The sequence below is a fragment of the Lepidochelys kempii genome, chromosome 11 (genome assembly GCF_965140285.1).
Source record: "Lepidochelys kempii isolate rLepKem1 chromosome 11, rLepKem1.hap1, whole genome shotgun sequence".
In the NCBI taxonomy this organism is placed as follows: domain Eukaryota; kingdom Metazoa; phylum Chordata; order Testudines; family Cheloniidae; genus Lepidochelys; species Lepidochelys kempii.
In genome coordinates, this window is record NC_136390.1 from 67,735,140 (window position 1) to 67,759,405 (window position 24,266).

At 40.3% G+C, this 24,266-nt stretch overlaps 1 protein-coding gene across 3 annotated transcripts in view; it reads left to right on the forward strand.

Annotated features, from left to right (window-relative positions):
* SPAG16 (sperm associated antigen 16) overlaps nt 1-24,266 on the forward strand; it is a 722,869-nt gene that overhangs the window by 569,538 nt on the left and 129,065 nt on the right. For 2 of the 3 annotated variants that reach the window (XM_073306724.2, XM_073306726.2), the window contains one exon: nt 16,834-16,960. The exons of the other annotated variant lie outside the window; for it this stretch is intronic. In XM_073306724.2, the coding sequence (XP_073162825.1) occupies nt 16,834-16,960 (127 nt within the window). The remainder of the gene's footprint in view (nt 1-16,833; nt 16,961-24,266) is intronic. 3 annotated transcript variants of the gene reach the window in all.

The following is a 24,266-nucleotide window of genomic DNA, read 5'->3' on the forward strand; positions in this document are numbered from 1 at the left end:
TTTTAATTTTTAAAACAAAAGACCAAATTCAGATCTGGTGTAAGATAGTGCAACACCAATGACTGGAAATGTGTTGTACTTGTTTTCCCCAGATCTGAATTCAATACAAATGTCTAATTTTCTTACAAGATAAAAAACATAATGAAAAATACATTAGATGTTCTTTAATACTGTACCCTTTAAAAAGATCTGCAGAATGTCACAAAGCAATTAATAAGTTTCCTTCAGAGTTAAGACTTTCAAGGGAAAGCTCCCCAAAGGAGTTTATTACAATCAGAATTAGATAAAGCCATTTGATGATGTTTTAGGCACTAGTGATTTACTGTGCATATATTTAGAGGTCTGTTACTAATGGAAAGCCACAAGTGTTCATATTTTTATCATTAATAAGATCTAATAACATACAAGACTTTACACAAAGTAGTTGGTAACATTACTACCACTGTTACTAAGATTTTTCACAAATGTACTGTAGCAATAATTCTAAAAGAAAAAGCATAATTAGCTCAAACTTAAAGTAACATAGATCAATCAATTAATATTTGCAAATGGCTGGTGACAGTGGTAGACTCACTCTTGTTATTAAATTATTAACTATTTGTATTCTGTAAGAGCCACCTGAGACTGGCAACCCATTGTGCTTTAGGACTGTATGTTCTATGCATAGTAAGAGGTGTTCCCTACTCCAACGACCTCAGTCTAAACAGGCAAGAAAGACAAAGAGTTGGGGAACAGAAGTGTTTTATTCCCATTTTACAAATGGGGAACTCAAGTTCTAGGAGATTAAATGACTTGCAAAAGTCACGCAGAGAATCTGTGGTAGCACCAAGAATTCAACCCTGATCTCCTGAGTTCTCGTTTAGTGCCTCAGAGTTGATCCTTAATCACAAGACCATCCTCCTTGTTTAATTACCATAGAACAAAAACCTAATCGAGATGTACAATAGTTTATGAAATATAAGAAGCAAGTTTCCAACATCTATCTTATCAGCTTTGTGAATCATCCAGACATAATGGATCTGTATGACCAGATGAAATAACAGAGTTGATGCCTCCTCAGTTGAAGTGCAAAATAAAGCATGACAAAGAGAATGGAGCACAATTTTTGCCTTGATGTACCGGAGTTCCAACTTTTCTCCTTAGATGGCATTTCATTCTTCCCCTGCATGCAAGAAAACCATGTTCCACTGCTTTGACACTCTGGCATGTTGTTGAGTTAAATATATCATAAAAAGACTTTTTAATGTGGCAAGAAAAAGAAAACCGAGCAAGGCAGAGGCTTCATCCATGAATAACTAAAATAATAACAATAATAGGGATGAAGATGCCGAAAGCTCACATGAGACTTAAACCAGATTTCTTTTTAAAACTTTTGAAAAAGACTCATTGCCAGAGGCAGAATGCTTTAGTTTAACATGCCCTGTCAGTCACTTACTTCTTTCTTCAAAAGCCATCCTTAAAACACAACTCCATTCCTTTGCTAATATTTTATTCACTCTCGTTGAAAAGTCCAACTCATTTGATTTAGGAAAGGGGTAAATAGAGATTACACTATGCTAATGAGTAGGTGGAAAGGAATCGGTTTCAGAGTTGCAGCCGTGTTAGCCTGTATTCGCAAAAAGAAAAGGAGTACTTGTGGCACCTTAGAGACTAACAAATTTGTTTGAACATAAGCTTTCGTGAGCTACAGCAAGGTACAAACTATTTTACCTTTTGCCCCTGGACTTTATTGCTGCCACCACCAAGCTTCTAACAAATATATAACAGGGAAAGAGCCCGCTTGGAAACATCTTTCCCCCCCAAATACTCCCAAACCCTACACCCCCTTTCCTGGGGAAAGCTTGATAAAAATCCTCACCAATTTGCATAGGTGAATACAGACCCAAACCCTTGGATCTTTAGAACAATGAAAAAGCAATCCGGTTCTTAAAAGAATTTTAATTGAAGAAAAAGTAAAAGAATCACCTCTGTAAAATCAGGATGGTAAATTACCTTACAGGGTAATCAGACTCAAAACATAGAGAATCCCTCTAGGCAAAACCTTAAGTTACAAAAAGACACAAAAACAGGAATATACATTCCATTCAGCACAACTTATTTTCTCAGCCATTTAAACAAAACAGAATCTAACGCATATCTAACTAGATTGTTTATTAGCCCTTTACAGGAGTTCTGACCTGCATTCCTGCTCTGGTCCCAGCAAAAGCAACACACAGACAGAGAGAACCCTTTGTTCCCCCCGCTCCCCACTCCAGCTTTGAAAGTATCTTGTCTCCTCATTGATCATTTTGGTCAGGTGCCAGCGAGGTTATCTTTAGCTTCTTAACCCTTTACAGGTGAAAGGGTTTTTTCCTCTGGTCAGGAGGGATTTAAAGGTGGTTAGCCTTCCCTTTATATTTATGACACGCCCCCCAAATCACAGATAGGGTGAAACACTGGCTGTGATTTCTTCCTGAAGCTCTAGGAGAAAACAGAGTTAATAAGACACATGCACCTCTAAATATACTACCAAGTATATAAAGACTAACAATATTTTCCACATCTCAGGGACGATTGTAACCAGTTGATTCTGGGAAACTTTCACGGGAGAGTGCATCAGCCACTTTGTTAGAAGCTCCTGAAATGTGTTGTATGTCAAAATCAAAATCTTGGAGAGCTAAACTCCACAGATGAAGTGAGCTGTAGCTCACAAAAGCTTATGCTCAAATAAATTGGTTAATCTCTAAGGTGCCACAAGTACTCCTGTTCTTTTTTAGAAAGGAATAGTAAGCTCATTACAGCTTTGTAGGTATCCATGAAAAGTCTGCCAAGAACATTTGATGTAATAGAAATTATTTGATCCTGATTCTTAGATTGTAGGGTCCTGGTACAGCGTCTAGCACTGTGGGATTCTGGTTCATGACTAAGGTTCCTATCTGCTACCGCAATACGAACAGTAAATAATAACAATAGTAATGATCCTTATAGATAACACTTGAAGCTATCCATTTTGATTTGGCCACAAATTACCTCATGGGTGAGAACTTAAGACAGGAGTGATGCAGGTCATCTTCTAGATGTACTTGTATTAAGTGCAAGCTAAGGGCTTGCTTATGAGTTACTCCACTCCGCCATTGTGCTGGCCAGTGCAGCTAAACTGGCTCATGGGAGGAGTAAACTGCAGCAGGTTTAGGACACATTATTTTCACCAGAATAGTACAGCTGTACACTGTCCCTGCTCACAATTTACCACTAAGACTGTAAACACTTTGGGACAGGGACTGTCGTTTACTATATGTGTGTACAGTGCCTAGCACAATGAGACACTAGCCTGGTTGAGCCCTCTCGATGCTATTGTAATTCAGATGTTAAATTATAATAATAAAGAAAGGAGAAGTCTCATAGTACAGACCCATTGATGCACGCACTGATGATATCGAAAGGAAGGACTGGAGCTACAGAATGCCTTCCAAGATTATTTGGGTTTGGGTTAGATGGGTTCCTCTTAACCAGAAGGGGTGCTGATTGCCTTTGTTCAAACCTGACAATACTTGTTAGGCAAGTTTTAAATTAGGTAGCAATTAACAAGCATTCATGTAATTCAAGTGATTTGGAGTAGACTTCAAATATACAAAACAAGGCTGAAGATGGAGCTGTTCTGAAAGAAAAGATTAAGACCAATGTGTGTATTAACCTACTAAAGCATCTGTACAAGAATGCCAGAAGCACAAGCAACATGCAAAAAGGTCTAGAAATCATATTAAATTATAGAGATTATGATATACTGGATATAATAGAAACTAATAATTCTTGTAAGTGGAATGACCATATTGATGGGTATAACCTACAAAAGGGAGAAAAAGGGAAGAGGAAGTGGAGGTGTGGTGGTCTATTCCTAATGCCAATGTTTGAAGCAGCCTACATCCCAGGGGATCTATGCAGTACCGCTTCCCCTTGTAAGTGGGGTAGAGGAGGATCGATTTAAAGGAGAAGTCCCTCATAGCCATCCATGTCCCATCCCTTCTCACATTTTGGATGCTACCATGTGATAGTCTCATTTGGAGCTCTTACAACTCTCCAGTCAATAGAGTTGTGGATGTTCAGCACCTCTGAAAATCAGGTCTTGGATGTCTCAAGTTGGACACCCAAAGTGAGTATGCAGTTTTGCAAACTTGGGCCAATGCCTTTGTGAAAGTCTGTGGTGGCTGCCATCAGAGCTAATTCCAGTTTCAATATTGTTTTTCCATTGAAAATTAGCTTCATTGAGACTTAATTCAGAATAAATCTGCAATTTGAGAATAGTCATTACTGCACCTGAGAAAAGTATTAGTAATATTTTTCATGACTGACTCACCTTTGCAATTTATATAACCTGAACTTTGTGAAAGGAACCATATGTAACTACAGAGAATTAGATGAGTACATATTGGACCAGATTTTTAACAGTACTCAGTACTCAGCATGGAGAGATTGTTTGTAAATCTGGTTAATAAACTCTTATGAAAGCCTGCCCTCAACTATTGGTACTGAGTAGAGCTGTACAGAGGACAACAGTTACATTTTGTGACAACTTTTGAGGTTTCAAAATTTGTTTTCATTTTGCATTGGAAAGAAGGTTCCAAGTCCAAGTCCCTGCTCTACTAGATTCTGAGCACAATTTTTCATCCCAGATCATGCCAAATCAGCTTACACCTGGGTCTACCACATCCCAGGCCAGTATCCGAACCATCCAGGTATCGACAGTCTACCGTAGACCCAAAAATATTCCCAGTTGAAGTTTCATGGAAACTGCTAAGTCTTTGCAAAATGTTGGCCCTTTGACAAAACAGCAACTTTTGCTAAATGTTCCAACCTGCTGTAGCGCTGAGTAGTTTGGAAAATCTAATCTATGGTGATTGGAGTAATTTTTCAAAACCTCATAATCAGAAAGTTGATGTGTTGTCCCTCATTGCTTTCTGAGAAATGTAGATGATGACTGACCATTGTTCGTTTTTCGTTATTTTGTTTCCAACATTTCTTTGTAATATGCCAGAAATAAGTTTTGAAATATTACATCCCCTGCAAATGAACCTAAACATTTCATTGTAGTTGTACCTTAATACTGGTTTGCAGGTCATTACCTTCTCCTTTGGAAATGGATGTCTTCAAGTCTAAATGTCTCTATTTGCTTGATGACCCCATGCTTTTTCTTGCATGCATTAGCGCCAGGAAAGAAATGAAAATTAGGGTTATAAGCCTTAGACACAGAATCTGACCCATTTTAAAGTTGTAATAATCTGGAGCCTGATCCTGGATTCCTGGAGTCCCACTGAAGTCAACAAGCTGCATTCTGTTCTGCCAGACTGTTCTGCATCAAGCCCTGCCAACTTGAATACGTCTAACTTATCTAAATATTCTTCAACCTGTTCTTTTCCTACTGTGGCTTCCATTCCTTCCCCCTTATTGTTAATATGGATTGTGTTAAGAATCTAATCACTATTTATTTAGTGAAGACTGAAGCAAAATAGGAATTAAACCACTCAGCCTTCTTCATATTGTCTGTTACTAGTCCTGCTTCCCCAATAAGTAGAGACCCTACACTATCCTTCATCTTTCTCTTGCTCCTAATATATTTATAGAATCTCATATTGCCTTTTTTGTCCCTTGCAAGGCATAACTCATTTTGTGCATTAGCCTTTCTGATTTTGTCCCTACATGCTCTCGTCCTTAGCAATTTGTCTATGTTTCTGCTTTTTATTTTCATGTAATTAAAAAGCTCCTGACAGAGCTATATTAGCCTATTGCTATTCTTCCAATCTTTCCTTTGCTTCAGGTTGGTTTGCTGTTGCTCCTTTAATATTGTCTCTTTGAGAAACTGCCAACTCTTCTGAATGCAGTGCACAACACTTTCAAAAGAAAAGCCTGGGAGCTTAAATTCATAACTCTGCTAGACACTAAAAATCACGGACAGAACAGAGACCTTGGATTTATGGCTTACAGCAATCAGTAACCCACTAACCCTCCTTTTTGTTCTTTGACTATAGGGATGTTAACAGGCCACTTCACCTTGAATTGTCCCCTAGAATATGTGGTAACTACTTATGCTAAAATATCTGTTCCACTTTGCATTTAGCTGTGATACTCGGTGTACCTTTTCCAGAACCGAAGAGCTCTGTGCAGCTCGAAAGCTTGTCTCTGTCACCAAAAGAAATTGGTCCAATAAAAGATCTTACCTCACCCATCTTAGTTCTTAGATTTTCTTCCCATGGGATCTTGCCTTCCAGTTCTCTGGGTTTGTAAAAAGTCTACTTTTTTGAAGTCCATTGTCTATATTCTTCTGCTCTCACTCCTTCCTTTCCTTTATCGAAAAATAAATCATTTTATGATCACTTTCACCCCCCTTCAGATTCCCAACCAACTGTGTCCCATTAGTCAGAATCAAGTCTAAAATGGCTGTTCCCCTAGATGATACTTCTGCTTTCTGAAACAATACATTCCAAGAACTTACTGGACATTTTGTGTTTTGCAGTATTACTTTTCCAACAGATGTCTGAGTAGTTAGTCTCCGATTCCTTCCAGGTCTTGTGTTTTGGATTTTTCTGTTATTTGTCTAGAAATGCCTCATCTACCTCATCCTCCTGATTTGGTGGCCTATAGTAGACTCCTATCATGACATCGCCCCTGTATTTCCCCCCATTTATCTTTACCCAGAGACTTCCAACTGGTCTGCCTCCCACCTCCTTCTGGACTTGAGAACAAGTGTGTGTCTTCTTGATGGATGCTGCAGCATCTCCTTGCTTTTTCCCCGCCTGTCCTTCTGGAACAAACTGTACTCCTCTGTACCAATATTCCAGTCATGATATTTATCCCACCAAGTCACTGTGATGCTAATTAAGTCATAATTTAACTTATGTAATAATACTTCCAGTACTACTTCATGCAGCCATGTATTCCAGATAAGTGTGTGTGCCCCGCCTGCTGAAGCCAGAGAACTTTGCCTAGCAGGACCCGTCGGGGTTGCGCTTGCACCCTATGCCCCAAGCCCCTCCCTGGCTAACTAAGGGCAACACCGCCCAACCTCCTCCCCTTTAGTGCCTTCTCACTGCCTACGGCTACATTCAGAGCTTTGTGTGTTGTTTTCACCTCTCATTTTCAATCTCAGTTTGTGGAGAGTTTTTCCTCTAGATAATAGTTAGTAATACCTCAGGTTTAGTTTAGGGTTAGAATAGTGTTAGAATAGTTGTCCGCCATGTGTGATGACCTCACCAGGGTTCAAGCACTGTCCATCATGTAGCAGGGGGAATCCCCAATAGTAATCCCTGCATAAGATGTTTGTTATGTCCCAGTGAGGGTCACATTATGGAATGGTGCTTTTTCTGTTCAAAAAGAGGACTCAGATGGAAAGAGATTTACAGCTGAAGCAGCACCTTCTGGAGCAGGTAATGAGGCCCACTTTGGGATTAAGGTCCTCGTCTTATAGGCAGTTATCTTCAGAACCAGCTTGTGATGCCACTCTATGTTTGAACTCTGGGGTTTTTCTGCAAGAGGAAGAGGACTCATACTCCCTCCTCTGATGTTGTGAGAAAGAGGTCCCACTCCAGGGTTCAGGGAGACTCTTCCTCATCATGTAAGAGATGTGCTGACCATCCCCTTATTCCTGCCAGCACATGGGATGGAGCAGGTCCATCAGCTCCCCGATACCAAACAGAGATCAGCGGAGGCCCATAGCGCTGACTCCAGTTCTGGCCATGGCGTGCTCTGTTAAATTCAGTACAGCTGACGTGGGCACCAGCACCGACTGTCTCCACACTGCTGGTGTATCATATAATACATCAGACCTGCTTTGCATCTTAGTCCCTGACTCTTCACTAGTTCAGGAGTTTTCTGGTGCTGTAGCTGCTACTGCTTCATCCTCAGTTGTGCCTTTGGCACCTTTTGGCTGTATCATAGAGCTGCTGGGTTTGTCGGCACTTCAGATTCCATACAGCAGCCAGAGTCCTCCCTGTAGAGCAGCCTTTTCATAGAATCATAGAATATCAGGGTTGGAAGGGACCTCAGGAGGTCATCTAGTCCAACCCCCTGCTCAAAGCAGGACCGATCCCCAATTAAATCATTCCAGCCAGGGCTTTGTCAAGCCTGACCTTAAAAACTTTTAAGGAAGGAGATTCCACCACCTCCCTAGGTAACGCATTCCAGTGTTTCACCACCCTCCTAGTGAAAAAGTTTTTCCTAATATCCAACCTAAATCTCCCCCACTGCAACTTGAGACCATTACTCCTTGTTCTGTCATCTGCTACCACTGAGAACAGTCTAGAGCCATCCTCTTTGGAACCCCCTTTCAGGTAGTTGAAAGCAGCTATCAAATCCCCCCTCATTCTTCTCTTCCATAGACTAAACATCCCTAGTTCCCTCAGCCTCTCCTCATAACTCATGTGTTCCAGTCCCCTAATCATTTTTGTTGCGCTCCGCTGGACTCTTTCCAATTTTTCCACATCCTTTTTGTAATGTGGGGCCCAAAACTGGACACAGTACTCCAGATGAGGCCTCACCAGTGTCGAATAGAGGGGAACGATCACATCCCTCGATCTGCTTTTCTCCTTCCTTCTCTAGTGTTGCTGTAGTCATCTGTAGTTGGCTAGCATTATGTATTCACCTCCTCTTTGACTGTATTGATAAGACATTTAAAGGACAAAACAGACATTTCCTTTGACTATACAAAAACATTTTTATTGCTTTACTTTCTGGTGCTGTGGCAGCAGCTAGTTAAAAGATTATACTAGGTTAACCTGATCAATGGCATTCACTGATTTGGGAGTGGTTTCCTTTGCGTCCTCCCAGTTCTTTTGCCATTGTTTTTTGTGTGGACTTATTATTAATATTGAAGAGGATGAGAGGCCTGATCTTGCTACCCTCACTCACATGAATAGTCCATATATAGGCATATAACCAACCACTGAAGGTGAGATTGTCCTGAGCCGTAGAACTGGTGCATAGCAGTGGAGAAGAAGGTTGCCTGTCCTGCAAACACTTATGCCCGTGCTTAACTTTAAGCAGATTAGTCGTCCTACAGAAGTTAAGTGTTTGGAAGATCAGGGCCAAGGAGTTTTCCTTTGCACCCCCTTAAGTCATCATCACAACCACAGTTCCTGGTGTGCAAGTTTTCCCATATGGGATGGGGAATAAGCAGGATCTTTTTCCTCCCTGTCCCTCTGTGCTGGCTATGAATCTAGCCCACTGAGGAGAGAAGTCCAAGGATGATGCAGCATTCACATTCCTCCTGAGGCACAGTACCTCACAGAATTCCCACTGGGGCAATACAGCTCCATCTTGTTTCCTACCCTAAGCTGCTAAATGCCACAACATAAACCAGAGTGTCAATGGGACTAGTTGCATGGGTAAAGATTAGTTAAGAAGCGTCCAAGAGCCAGGGTTCCAGGATCAGGCCCAACATTGTAAAATGAAATTATTATTTGCTGAGGAGCTAACATGAGAAAAAGTTATACCAGACTGTATAATCTATTATAAGCAGATCTGTGAAAACTCCTTGGCTTGTTTTAACGATTTATACATTTAACACCCAGACTTCATAAGACATGCCTTTCAAATTTTCCTAATATACCAAAAAAACCTATGACTCTTTCTGCATCACCTCAGTGAGTAGGGGGGAAAAAAGCCTTCCTGAGTTTGGCAGCACTTCTCAGTCTCTTTCGATTGCTATATTGTAATCTTGAGCCATTCATCGCACTGTTTCAGTTATTTTACCCTGTTCTTTCAACTTGCTGCCTGAGATTCACAGGGTCTTTGCTGGAGCAGTATTTTCACCCAGGAGTTTTGACACTGATTGAATACATTCCCCTTCTACATACCTCAAGTAACCTCCCCTCCACCCCACCCCTGGCCATGTTTCCAGAATTCTTCTAATATTCCTCTGAAAAACCCTATTCTGTATAGATGTGATAAAATGTGCAGACGCTCCCTTGCAAGAGGTACATAGCCCTACCGTATAACCCTTTAGCCCCCAGGCATTGCCTCATGAGCTGTGTCACGGTTCCTCCCCCACTCTGAACTCTAGGGTATAGATGTGGGGACCTGCATGAAAAACCTCCTAAGCTTATCTTTACCAGCTTAGGTCAAAACTTCCCCAAGGTACAAAATATTACCCCCGTTATCCTTGGACTGGCCGCTACCACCACCAAACTAATACTGGTTACTGGGGAAGAGCTGTTTGGACGCGTCCTTCCCCCCAAAATACTTCCCAAAACCTTGCACCCCACTTCCTGGACAAGGTTTGGTAAAAAGCCTCACCAATTTGCCTAGGTGACTACAGATCCAGACCCTTGGATCTTAAGAACAATGAACAATCCTCCCAACACTTGCACCCCCCCTTTCCTGGGAAATGTTGGATAAAAAGCCTCACCAATTTGCATAGGTGACCACAGACCCAAACCCTTGGATCTGAGAACAATGAAAAAGCATTCAGTGTTTTACAAGAAGACTTTTAATAAAAAATAGAAGTAAATAGAAATAAAGAAATCCCCCCTGTAAAATCAGGATGGTAGATATCTTACAGGGTAATTAGATTCAAAAACATAGAGAACCCCTCTAGGCAAAACCTTAAGTTACAAAGAAGATACACAGACAGAAATAGTTATTCTATTCAGCACAATTCTTTTCTCAGCCATTTAAAGAAATCATAATCTAACACATACCTAGCTAGATTACTTACTAAAAGTTCTAAGACTCCATTCCTGTTCTGTCCCCGGCCAAGACGACTACAGACAGACACAGACCCTTTGTTTCTCTCCCTCCTCCCAGCTTTTGAAAGTATCTTGTCTCCTCATTGGTCATTTTGGTCAGGTGCCAGCGAGGTTACCTTTAGCTTCTTAACCCTTTACAGGTGAGAGGAGCTTTCCCCTGGCCAGGAGGGATTTCAAAGGGGTTTACCCTTCCCTTTATTTTTATGACAAGCTGCATCAGTAAAACACATTGGGCCTCAGTGTACTGAAGAAAAAGGTGCATGGATTATTTTTATAGCTGATGAAAAACCAGAGAATTCTATAGACATGCGTTGCCCTCTTGATACAGCTTTTATGTTGTTTGAAATTTATCTTAGTTGTACATTGTACTGGGTAAAATACCTGAAACTATGTGATGGTCAACTCATGATTTCCCTCAGGAAGAGCTATGGCCAGAGACTTCGGTGATGTGTGTTTTGTTGGTTGACTCACAACCTTATCAAACTGGAAACCCTAATAGGGGGATTTTTATTTTCATGTATTTATTTATTTTGGTTAGGCCTTCTGTGACCCAAAAACCCATTAATGCCAGCTAGCAAGAGGGTTATAAAATATCCTGATTCAGGTATGTACATTCTGGTTCACTAAAGAATGTTATGTGACGCCTTAAATGAAAGCCAGGTCACATTGCTCTGTGATATCATTGTGAAATGTGTGTACAGATATTATGAAGCACTTATGCTCTAAAATATGTTCTTAGACTCAGTACCACAGTACAGATGGAGAAGCAGGCTTTTGTTAGACAAAAGATGTTTATTCACCTTTCTGTCACATGTAAATTAGGCATGTAAGCTAACACAGTGGATGATCATTTACATAGGAAGTTATCAAAGAGATGTAGTCAGCAGAAAAGAACACACACAAAAACAAGTGAATGGTGGAGTGGGCTATACTGTGAGTACAGATAATTAACTTTGGGGATATAAGTAGAAGTCAAAGAAGACATTCCTTCATGCTGAACCTAGGAAGTAAATGGGCAGTGCATTTACATTCATGAAAACAGGATTTCTGCCCACCTGAACAGAAGAAGCTGCAAAAGGCGTTGGGTGAGATAAATTTCATTAGACAGGAGGCTAATCTAATAGTTACATTTAGTCTCTAGAAAGCATGTTATGATCTTGTTTTACATGTAACCTTTTATTTCCAATGTCCTTCCTCACTATCCCTTGAATCTTCAATTGTTGGTAGTAAACTTATGTTTGCCTTCACTATAAACATATCTAAGTGCTGTGATATTAAGCAAAGGGCTGATCCTGAGATGAATCATACAATCTGGTGTGTACACTGTTTCCTTGGGGACAGCGGATGTGGTAATTCTGTGAGTAGCTAGTGTCAGGGGCTGGGTATCACCGGGAAATGCTTTAAAGGGAGTCATGGGCCAGGGTACACCTATTAACCTGCAAGGCAAAGTAGTTCCACGGGTTGACTGTGCGCTGAGTGAAGAAGAACTTCCTTTTATTTGTTTTAAAACTGCTGCCCATTAATTTCATTTGGTGGCCCCTAGTTCTTATGGGAACAAGAAAATAACTTTTCCTTATTCACTTTCTCCACACCACTCATGATTTTATAGACCTCTATCATATACCCCTTAGTCTCCTCTTTTCCAAGCTGAAAAGTTCTAGCCTCTTTAATCTCCCCTCATATGGGACCCATTCCAGACCCCTAATCATTTTAATTGCTCTTCTCTGAACCTTTTCTAATGCCAGTATATCTTTTTTTGAGATGAGGGGACCACATCTGTATACAGTATTCAAGATGTGGGCGTACCATGGATTTATATAAGAGCAAAAATATATTCTCCATCTTATTCTCTATCCCTTTTTAAATGATTCTTAACATCCTGTTTGCTTTTTTGACTGCCACTGCACACTGCATGGATGTCTTCAGAGAACTATCCATGATGACTCCAAGATCTCTTTCCTGATTAGTTGTAGCTACATTAGCCCCCATCATATTGTATGTATAGTTGGGGTTATTTTTTCCAATGCGCATTACTTTACATTTATTCACATTAAATTTCATTTGCCATTTTGTCGCCCAATCACTTAGTGTTGTGAGATCTTTTTGAAGTTCTTCACAGTCTGCTTTGGTCTTAACTATCTTGAGCAGTTTAGTATCGTCTGCAAACTTTGCCACCTCACTGTTTAACCCTTTCTCCAGATCATTTATGAATAAGTTGAATAGGATTGGTCCTAGGACTGGCCCTTGGGGAACACCACTAGTTACCCCCCTCCATTCTGAAAATTTACCATTTCTTCCTACCCATTGTTCCCTGTCTTTTAACCAGTTCTCAGTCCATGAAAGGATCTTCCCTCTTATCCCATGACAACTTAATTTACTTAAGAGCCTTTGGTGAGGGACCTTGACAAAGGCTTTCTGGAAATATAAGTACACTATGTCCACTGGATCCCCCTTGTCCACATGTTTGTTGACCCCTTCAAAGAACTCTAATAGATCAGTTAGACATGATTTCCCTTTACAGAAACCATGCTGACTTTTGTCCAACAATTTATGTTCTTCTATGCGTCTGACAATTTTATTCTCTACTATTGTTTCAACTAATTTGACTGGTACTGATTTTAGACTTACCGGTCTGTAATTGCCAGGATCAGCTCTAGAGCCTTTTTAAAATATTGGCGTTACATTACCTATCTTCTGATCATTGAGTACAGAAGGTGATTTAAAGGACATGTTACAAACCATAGTTAATAGTTCCGCAATTTCACATTTGAGTTCTTTCAGAACTCTTGGGTGAATGCCATCTGGTCCCGGTGACTTGTTACTGTTAAGATTCTCAATTAATTCCAAAACCTCCTCTAATGACACTTCAATCTGTGACAATTCCTCAGATTTGTCACCTACAAAGGATGTCTCAGGTTTGGGAATCTCCCTGACATCCTCAGCTGTGAAGACTAAAGCAAAGAATTCATTTGGTTTCTCCGCAATTAGTTTATCGCCTTTAAGTGCTCCTTTTGTATCTCGATCGTCCAGGGCCCCCACTGGTTGTTTAGCAGGCTTCCTGCTTCTGATGTACTTAAAAAACATTCTGTTATTACCTTTTGAGTTTTTGGCTAGCTGTTCTTCAAATTCCTTTCTGGCTTTTCTTATTACATTTTTACATTTAATTTGGCAGTGTTTATGCTCTTTTCTATTTACCTCACTAGGATTTGACTTCCACTTTTTAAAATATGCCTTTTTATCACTCACTGCTTCTTTTACATGGTTGTTAAGCCACGGTGGCTCTTTTTTAGTTCTTTTACTGTGTTTTTTTAATTTGGGATATACATTTAAGTTGGGCCTCTGTTATGGTGTCTTTGAGAAGTGTCCATGCAGCTTGCAGGGATTTCACTCTAGTCACTGTACCTTTTAATTTCTGTTTAACTAACCTCCTCATTTTTGCATAGTTCCCCTTTTCTGAAATTAAATGCCACCATGTTGGGCTGTTGAGGTGTTCTTCCCACCACAGGAATGTTAAATGTTGTTATATTCTGGTCACTATTTCCAAGCAGTCCTGTTATAGTTACCTCTTGGACCAGATCCTGCGCTCTACTCAGGACTAGATCGAGCGTTGCCTCTCCCCTTGTGGGTTCCTGTACCAGCTGCTCCAAGAAGCAGTCACTTAAAGTATCGAGAAATTTTATCTCTGCATTTCGTTCTGAGGTGACATGTACCCAGTCAATATGGGGATAATTGAAGTCCCCCACTATAATTGAGTTCTTTATTTTGATAGCCTCTCTAATCTCCCTTAGCATTTCATAGTCACTATCACTATCTTGGTCAAGTGGTCGATAATAGATCCCTACTGTTATATTCTTATTAGAGCATAGAATTACTATCCATAGAGATTCTATGGAACATGTGGATTCATTTAAGATTTTTACTGTGATGCCAATTATATCAATATCCTCCTTTAACACAAGGCACTTTAGTTCACCCATCTTATTATTTAGACTTCTAGCATTTGTGTACAAGCACTTTATAAACTTGTCACTGCTTATCTGTCTGCCCTTTTCTGATATGTCAGATTCTTTTTTATGTGACTGTTTCTCATCTGATCTGGCCCATATGTTATCCTCATCCATCCTCTCCTCCTGACTAAAACCTAGAGAATCTCTATCAATAGACTCTCCTCTAAGAGAAGTCTCTGTCCGATCCACGTGCTCCTCTGCAGCAATCGGCTTTCCCCCATCTTAGTTTAAAAACTGCTCTGCAACCTTTTTAATGTTAAGTGGGGGCTGGAATAGCCCAGAGGAGAGTACTTGGGTGGCTAACAGGCTGGTGTTTCCAGGGAGATGACACCCAGTTAAGTACAAGCATGTCTCCCTGATGCTGGCGGCAGGGAGAACAAGGTGACTCAGTCCCCAAGAAGTGTCACACCTCCTGTGAACTTTTTCTTCTGGTGTTTAAACCCTTTCACAATAGGGTTTTATTAAACCTGTACAGTTATTTAGAAAAGGGTAATATAGGGATACAGTTCTGCTCACATGTGGCCCACGCTGAAGAAAATGAGTTTTATTTGGTTAAGGTCTACAGAGTGAGAGCTCTTAATAATATACCTTACAGAAAGGTTTCATGTTTTGTCCTAATGCCATCAAAAGGCTCTATATGGACGCTATCATACATGTGCCTTTTGAAACATCCTCTTTGCTCTTTGCTGTTTCCGTCAGATATTATAAGTGTGGCTATTCTGTGAACTATTTGTCACAGCAAAACCACTGATTTTTTCTGAGCTCAGTAAGCTCACGGACGAAAGTAGCTCCTCTTTAAATTCCTCCAATAGCACTGTCTGGGAAGGAGGTCTAGTGCAGGTTATGATTATGATATATTGCAATGAAAGATTAAGTATTATATTGATTGAGTTTTAATGAGAGTACTGTACTAATTATATTTATATTGTATGTGTATATATATTTATATTTTAATGACTAGTTTTATTAGCAGTCAGTAACCACATAAGCTTTCTCTGCATTGTAATATTAACGTTACCCTTAATAAAAATAACTATAAAAATCAAAGTGTAAGTGCTGCTTAACTTCAAGTGTAGCTAACATTTAAATATTCTTTTGCATATAAAATTGATCTGCAATCAATGTGAAGTCAACCTGACAATTTTTATAAACTTTTCCCCCATTGTGTTATGTTTTTTAGAGATTTTTTTTTTAAAATATCATTCACTTTCTCTGTTTTCCCAAAGACAAAACAACATGCAAAATGAAAGCATTTAAAGATACAATTTCAGTTACAAATTCATAGTTACCAGGCTAACTGCATCTTTCCTGGACTCTATAAGCTGCCCCCATTTAGGTCTCAAGCCTTTAGCCGTCGCCTGTCTCTTAGGATGGAATCAGGCAGGTCACCCACTCTCAGACCAGGCCCTGAGTTGAAGTCCCCTGTGTATTGACCATGGTTACCTCAGCAGATCGGACTTTTGTCCAGGCCCTGAAATTCTGTTCCCTCCAGGGCAATGGCAATGGTCATCAGTGATCAAAGAGCCAGCTTTAAGGCAAGTATTATTTATTTAGAACAAAATCCTTTAAGAGAAAACAGATCTTAAAAACACGGAAACAGCATCTGGACATGTCTAGTTTATTAGGTGTTCAACCATCTTCCACGTGGGGACCTCTGGACTAACTGCCGTTAAGCTTCTCCACAGAAGCTTTCTCTCTGTTAGCTTGTTAAAGCCTCCCTGTCAGGGTTCACTGACAGCTCCATGGACAGCACCTGGCAAATCACCCCACTTCCCCCAAATCATGTCACCTTTTCACCATTTATAGCCCTTTGATCTGGTAACTCCCAGCTTTGGCAAGACAAGGTTTGCAATTGGTTGGAGACAGGATCCTTGAAACTAACAGTTTGCCCCACTGTCTTTCACGTATGTGCTTGGGTGTTCTTATCTGAGAAGCCATTCTCTCATCTTCATGCACAGACCACATTGAATCTGGGCATTATAGGTGCATAATAAACATGTAACTATCTCAGTATTCTTAACATTATTACACATGAGCTCCATGTCTGCCACAGTGCTCTCTTCCTCTCTGAAGCACAAATAATAATTTATTCATTTTTTAATACTTGGCAGGGTGACACCATTGTTTCCTGTGACTCCTACGGTGTGATGAAGTTCTGGGATGTTCGGAGGGTAACACCAATGGTATCTATAGATGCAGGCCCCCATCCTGGCAATCAGGTGGTCTTTGACCCATCCGGTAGGATCCTTTCTTAAACTGACTATCAAAAGAAGTGTTTTGCTCTGAAAGCATTTTGTAATTGAGTTTAAAATTCTGAGGCCAGATCCCCAACCGGTGTAAATTGGCTTTCGTGAATCGATGCCTGTTTATACCAACTAATGATGTGACACACACTTATTTCAATTTGTCAAATTGTATTAATGCTCAGTTGTTACATAAAACCAAACATTTACAATGATGCAAAAAAAGAATTACATAAAGGTAAGAAATGCTCACTGTCTGAGGAAAACAGAGGGGTTTATTTCTCTTCCTTTTCTACTGCTTCTTCATACGTTTATACAACAGTTGTGTTTCATAACCACCGATGATAAATCCTATTATTCTCCCTGCAGCGCCCTATCATATTGAAATAAGTGGTCTGTTATGTACAAAGAATTGAAATACATATATAGTGCAACGCTTTTTGCATCATCAGCCATATATTACAATATGTCACTAGCATTGTGACTGACTGCTCCTTTATATTTTTAAGGGTGCCATTGTACAAAATGAACAAAAATAGCTTTGTTTTACCTAGGACATTAATCGTCACTTTCAAGGGGCAGATAATCAGTTGTATCACAGTACAAACTTAGGTCCCAATTCTGGAAAACACTCCTGTTCAGAGCAACACTTAAATGTGTGCTCAACTTTAAGCATGCACTTAAGTGCTGATGAGGCCAGACACAAGCATTTAAATCAAATATGAGAGATGTGAGAGAGTAGCAGTTTACTAATAATAGTACTACAGTCATAATGGTAAAAAAACTACAGAATATAGAATATTATTTCACTGAGTTGCTGTTCCTATAAAAAGTTCCATGGGACACTGTAGCATTTTATAAGGAATTTTTCAGATCTCTATATTCAATCCCTAAAGAATGTATTGTCATTTTCAGAAACTATATTGACATTATACACTTTCTACTACTTCCACAAGTCTGAATTCAGCTCTGCTCTATGTAAGAATATAGAGTTTAGAAAAATAGCTCACATTCTGCATGATGTGGATTTGAAGGAGTTTTGCTTTTTCATATCTGGAATGTAATGTAGGGGCATTTGTAAAGGAGTCACATCCCTGAAAAATGCAATAGCAGTATTTTGAGCCAGATGGGAAGTTTCCAGTAGAAAGCTTATCGGCTTCAGATAGTCTGAATGGGCAAAATTTCCCATCATTTGGATAAAATCCACTTTTTCTCTGCAGGAGTAACCACAACAGAGATGCCAAGTTGGGAAGAATGACCACAAGGAAGCATAATTTAAAAGAACGCAGTCATAAGCAATAATATCTGACTACAATAGAATATTACAGTATTTGTATCTCTGTTGTTTGTATGCTGGTAGTGCTTAGATGCCCTAATTAGGATTACAGCCCCTTTTTATTAGGCGTTGTACAGAATGAAAAGACAGTCCCTGCCCCAAATTGCTTAAAATCTAATTATGTGTTTTGTTCCCATCACCGAGATAGCTGCATATAAAAATTTACATAAATAAAGTAATCCGTTCCTTGTAAAACAACGTGATTATACTTAATGGAAGATTTTTGTTTGATTTTCTTTTGCTACCAGTTTAAGATAGTTATTGTGGGAAATCTAATGTAAAGAGAAAGGTCTTATATTTTGGTCTGAAGATGGGAACATCCTTTGTCAATGTGACAGCTACTGAAAGTTCTCCAGTGCAGAGCTGCTACTAAGAAAGCCTGGTTTCTTTGTAACATTGTTGGGAGAAACCAGATGGTGCTGCTGAAGATGCTCTTTGCTGGTTCTATTTATCTGAATGTTACTGTTGGCAGAAGTGCTGATTGGCGCTGTGATGCAGTTCTTTTCAGAAGCTGAGAATATGACCAGTAAAGTGATATTCATTTTCTCTCTGAGCCTCATTCAAAGCCCAATTAAGTTAATGGAAAGACCCTAGTTACCTAAAGTGGGCTTTGGATAGACCCCACATCTGCCTAAATCTTTCTCTGATTAAATATCAACAGTAAAGTCTATTCTCTCTCTGCCTGAGCTTTTCTCTCACTGGATCACTTTCTTAGGTGTAGATCTTGTCTTCAGTTTAAACCTATGCAAACAAAATGTTACACCCCTCTACTTGGAAGTCTCATTCTAAATATAGTTCCAGGGGTTTTTGTGTTTGTGTGTGGGGAGGAGCGAAGTTAGAGAAACTACAACGCTAGCTTATGGTATGGAAAGTGAGACAGTCCTTGAGATAGCTAGGGCACAGCCCATTGTGAGACTTGGTCAGGCTCAAGCTTAATGTCAGACCTACAAAGACATGCACATCTACTTCACGTTGTGCACCGTGGGTACCCCACTGGCTCATAGTTAAGCATGTGGGCGACTCTCTGCAGTATCGTGGCCTAACATTTCTGTGACTTATCCTTTATTATTAAAAACAGATCTGTCCTTTAGTAAGTAAGTTTACCACCATCTCCAGGCATTTATATCTATTCTCAGCACATATTGACCACTACACCTAACATTCACAAACCATGCACATGTCAAATCCCCTCCTTTCCTCATCAGCAACCCACCAACCTTGCCGCATATGATGCTCTCGGGTGTTTTTCACAGTTTCCATCCAGCAAATCCACCTGAAAAGATGATGAACAGCACAGTTAATAGCAACAGTTAGTGTAAGGAGTGAGAACTATAGATGCTGCAGGACATTCTCTTTGAACCCTAAGGTGCACACACTAATCTCCTGTTGTGTAAGGAAAGACATTTAGGATATGGCTGAGATGCAGAAATCAGCGAGTAGTACCAGGAAAATGTAGCAGTTTACTATACGTGGCAGATTCAGTGGGATGGGACAGTGTTTCTCCGTTTACACCCAGTTTGAGGAAAAGGAGCAAAATTCTGCTCTATGTAAAAGGAGTATGGTGGCTATATGATTTCTGCTGCAAGGTTTGCTGAGTTTTCTAAACATATGAGAAGACTCACTTTCTGTCTGTATTACATCCAAAAACACTGTTAAAAGAACATTAAGCTTGCCAAGGCAAGCACTCAATAGTTAGGAATGTTGGGAATCATTAGGAAAGGGATAGATAATAAGACAAAAAATGTCATATTGCCTCTATATAAATCCATGGTGCGCCCACACCTTGAATACTCTGTGCAGATGTGGTCGCCCCATCCCAAAAAAGAGATATTGGAACTGGAAAAGGTTCAGAAAAGGGCAACAAAAGTGAGTAGGGGTATAGAACGGCTTCCGTATGAGGAGAGATTAATACGATTGGGACTTTTCAGCTTGGAAAAGAGGCGACTATGGGGGGATATGATAGAGGTCTATAGAATCATGAGTGGTATAGAGAAAGTAAATAAGGAAGTGTTATTTACTCCTTCTCATAATACAAGAACAAGGGGCCACCAAATGAAATTAATAGGTAGCAGATTTAAAACAAACACAAGAAAGTATTTTTTCATGCAACACACTGTCAACCTCTGGAACACCTTGCCAGAGGGTGTTGTGCAGGCCAATACTATAACGGGGTTCAAAAGGGAGCTAGATAGATTCATGGAAGATAGGTCCATCAATGGCTATTAGCCAGGATGGGCAGGAATGGTGTCCCTAGCCTCCGTTTGCCAGAAGCTGGGATTGGGTTACAGGGCATGGATCACTTGATGATAACCTGTCTGTTCATTCCCTTTGGGGCACCTGCCATTGGCCACTGTCAGAGGACAGGATACTGGGCTTGATGGACCTTTGGTCTGACCCTGTGTGGCTGTTCTTATGTAGGAAATGCCTGTATTAAGGTTGCCTGTCCAACATTAATTTGGGCCCCTTGTGCATAAGGTGCAGTCTTTAATTACATGGTCACATGCTATTTTTTTCACAGGACCCCTGCCCCATTTAGTGCCCAGGATGAACTCCTTGAGTGGGTTGCTATTCAATATTTCTTTTTATTCTCAGGATTCACTTTGTGGACCCAGGCATTATTTACCGCACACCACCCAAACCTTTAATTGAATACAGAGTCATCCCTTATGGGCTTTTTTGTGCTGCTGTCATCATAGTATGTTAGATCTTTACAGGCATTCATCAAATTATCTTCACTCCACTTCTGTGAGGTGTGGTTATATTATTATCCCCATTTTACACGTGGGGGATAGAGGCACAGGAATTAAAGCCAATATTGTCAAAGCTGTCAACTGAGGTTAGGTGCCCACATTGAGATGCCTAGGAGGTGATTTTTCGGAGTACCTCGCATTTCATAGCTGTGTGTGTGTTGGACTGAAGCTCCTATTGACCTCAGTTGCAGTTGTGAAAGCTCAGCATGGCTGCAAATGAGGTGAGAATCCAGAGGCAGTGAAAGGTTGGTCCTGTGAGTGAGGCAATTGAATGCTGTCTTAGAGAGCAGGGTTCTGTGCCCTGCCTCTGCCAAAGTTCCTAGGTGAATGTGATGCTGAGCAAGTTACATAAACCGACATTTTCATAGTTAACCACTGTATGTTCCTCAGTTTCTGGGTATCCAACTTGAGACACGTGGGGTCTGATTGCAGAACACTCACAGTGGCAACTTCTTCCATCTGATCCTGTCCTCTAGTTCCCAGCTCCTGTTCCTATTCTGCCCCCCTCCCTTTGCCTTTCCTTGCTCCTGCTCCCCTTATCCAGCATCTCCACCCCGTACCAACCTCCTGTTACTCAGCCCTCTACATTTCAGCCAGGAAGCTTCCTCCTCCATATTGTCAGGGTGCCATAGCAGCCCACAACCGCTAGGAGGAGTAATTATAAGGAAAGTCCTGCTCATCCCTGGGATGAGGATGCTTAGTCACTCTGTGGAGATTGCAATTCAGGCAGCACATAGAACTGTGAGGTGATGAAGCATGCTCTGTGCAGATGGACTCTTCAGAGAATTTAGCTGCCAAACTCTAAAAAGTCTATACTGAGCATGTACAGTTTGAGATTGTCCAGAGGTTATAACTTGGCCAAATTAAGATGAATTTTCATTAGGATAGCAAAAGACACATCTCTGGCATCAGGGTGACTCACCTCCCAAATCTCAAGTCCCTGCTCCAAAGCATAGAGGCTCTAGAGCTTCACAACAAATGGTTGAGAGAATTTTTTTTTCAAAATGGGCTAAACAACATCGTTTTCCAATCTAATCCTGAAAAACAGCTGAACCATTTCAGCTGACACTTTCCCCCCAGAATCAGCCTTAGGCAGACTCTCAAAAGGCAAAATGTCAGCCTGAACCATGTCAAGTTGGAAAAGTTATAAGCAACCAAAACCAGGGTCTTATAATGGGAAATGTTAGACAACTTTAACTGCATAGGTCACTGCCTCTGCTACTTAGAATATTGTACTAGCAGGTTTAAAGTAAATATTGTTATAATTCCAACCTTCTGGTCCTCATATACTGCATGAGCTCAAGTCAAACAACAAAAAGGATTTGTCTGGAGTCATTTTTAATTGAGTAAAAAGGTGCCCAAGCAAAATTGAATACATAGTCATTTTCTGTAATCTGTAAGGTTGATTTCATAAATGGGATAATCCTTTAATAGAAGTTTCAGTTAATTTGGTCTGCATTTTATTTGCCGGGGCAAACAGCACATTATTAGCAAAAGACCATAGGCTGCTCAGGTGGCACTAGAAATAATTACTAGCCTTGTTTTATCTAAAACTGCATGTCAAACATTTCAATGCAATTTATACACTGTGAGCTCAGAGGTTCCATCTCCCTTTTATTTTAGGTGGAAGATAAAAGCCTCTGTAGCTTGTTTTTATTTCACTGAACAACGTGCAAATTTAAGAAAAGGAGCAAGTATTTTATTCTGGGAAAATCAGACTTGTAGAGTATGGCTTTCTAGCACGTGCAGTGTGATGAAATAGCTATAATCTTCAGCTCTACCGCGTGCATTTTGGAGTCACTCTGATATTCTTTTCTTCACTCTTTTCCTACTGACCTTTTAGAGGGGGAGTACTAAGAGCTACTTTGGGATTTAGGCTGTACACCAGCACAAGGGAATAAGAACCCTCTTTACATTTTCTATAGACAGGCTAACCTGGCTTTGGGCTATTCACCTGCTCACTCCCTCTAATAGATGGGAGGGTCGGGGTGAACCTTGGTTCTACACCAGACCCGTCACTGGCCAGAGTAGATGAGCCATCGCCTGGTGGAGGAGTTAGTAATTAACTGCTCGTCTAGATCAGTGGTAAATTACAACCAGGAGCAAGGAGAAAGCAGGGGAGGAACTGTGATTAGAGCTGGGGAGACATTTTAGCCCAAAGAAAATGTAGAGTAAAAAATAGCCACCTTCTGAAAACAGACTTTTCGTAAAACATTTTTGACATCTGTTTTTTGTTTTTCATGAATGTTTCCACAACACTGTTGTTCATATTTTTCTGTTGAAATCATGTTTGAAATTGTGATGGAACACGATTTTGATCATTGCTGTTAAAACTTTGGAAAATGCACAGAAACGTTCACGACAAATGAAAAATGTGTCCACTTTGAAATTTGTGAAAAGGAAACAGTTCCACACTTTCATAAATTCCATACACATTTTTTTTCTTTATTTCAGCCACTGTAACTGTGACTCGGGGGCAGGAGGGGGTCTGTGAGGCACACTGCTTCTGGGGGCTATTCCTGGACTGGCACCATCTCTGCACTATCCATTACCTGAAGGCATAACCTAGTCCACAGAAATCTGATAACTGCAGAAGGGTGTAACAGAAATAATCCTTTTGCTAAAAAGAGGAGAAATAGCTTAGTAGAATAAATTCAGATCTGGCTAAATTACTATGTGCTGTGCTTTAAAAAAAAATAAACCAAGCAAATAATTACTTCTACTTAATATTTTGTAGTGAAATGTATTTTAAGGTCTGATCCTGCAATGGGAAGCACACCAAAATTATTTCATTTCCTCAATTTCAGCTGGAGTTTTGGGTCCAGATCTTTGCGAGAGATTGGTGCCAATGGCAGTGATGACAGTGATATTCTTCTTCTTCTTCTTGGTCACTTTGCACCTATCAGAAGGCACAAAATGGAATCTAGTCCTAACTGGCCAGCTGAAGACTCTCCCAGCCAGGGAGAGCTCTCACTTGGTTTAATGCAGCTCTCCTGCATTAACTGCCTGGTCATGGGGCTGGGGCAGAATGCACCTCCACTCCACCAATGCTCAGCCTTTGAGCACCACCGCCAGCTGGCATAAACTGGAGTAGTCTAGAATTCAGGAGCAGGAGAAAATCTGGGCCCCATTTTTCCTGGTGTTTTTACATTGCACTTTATTTAGTATCCTCTTACTTATGGTTAAAGTAGAACTTGACAAAAAAAGAGATACTC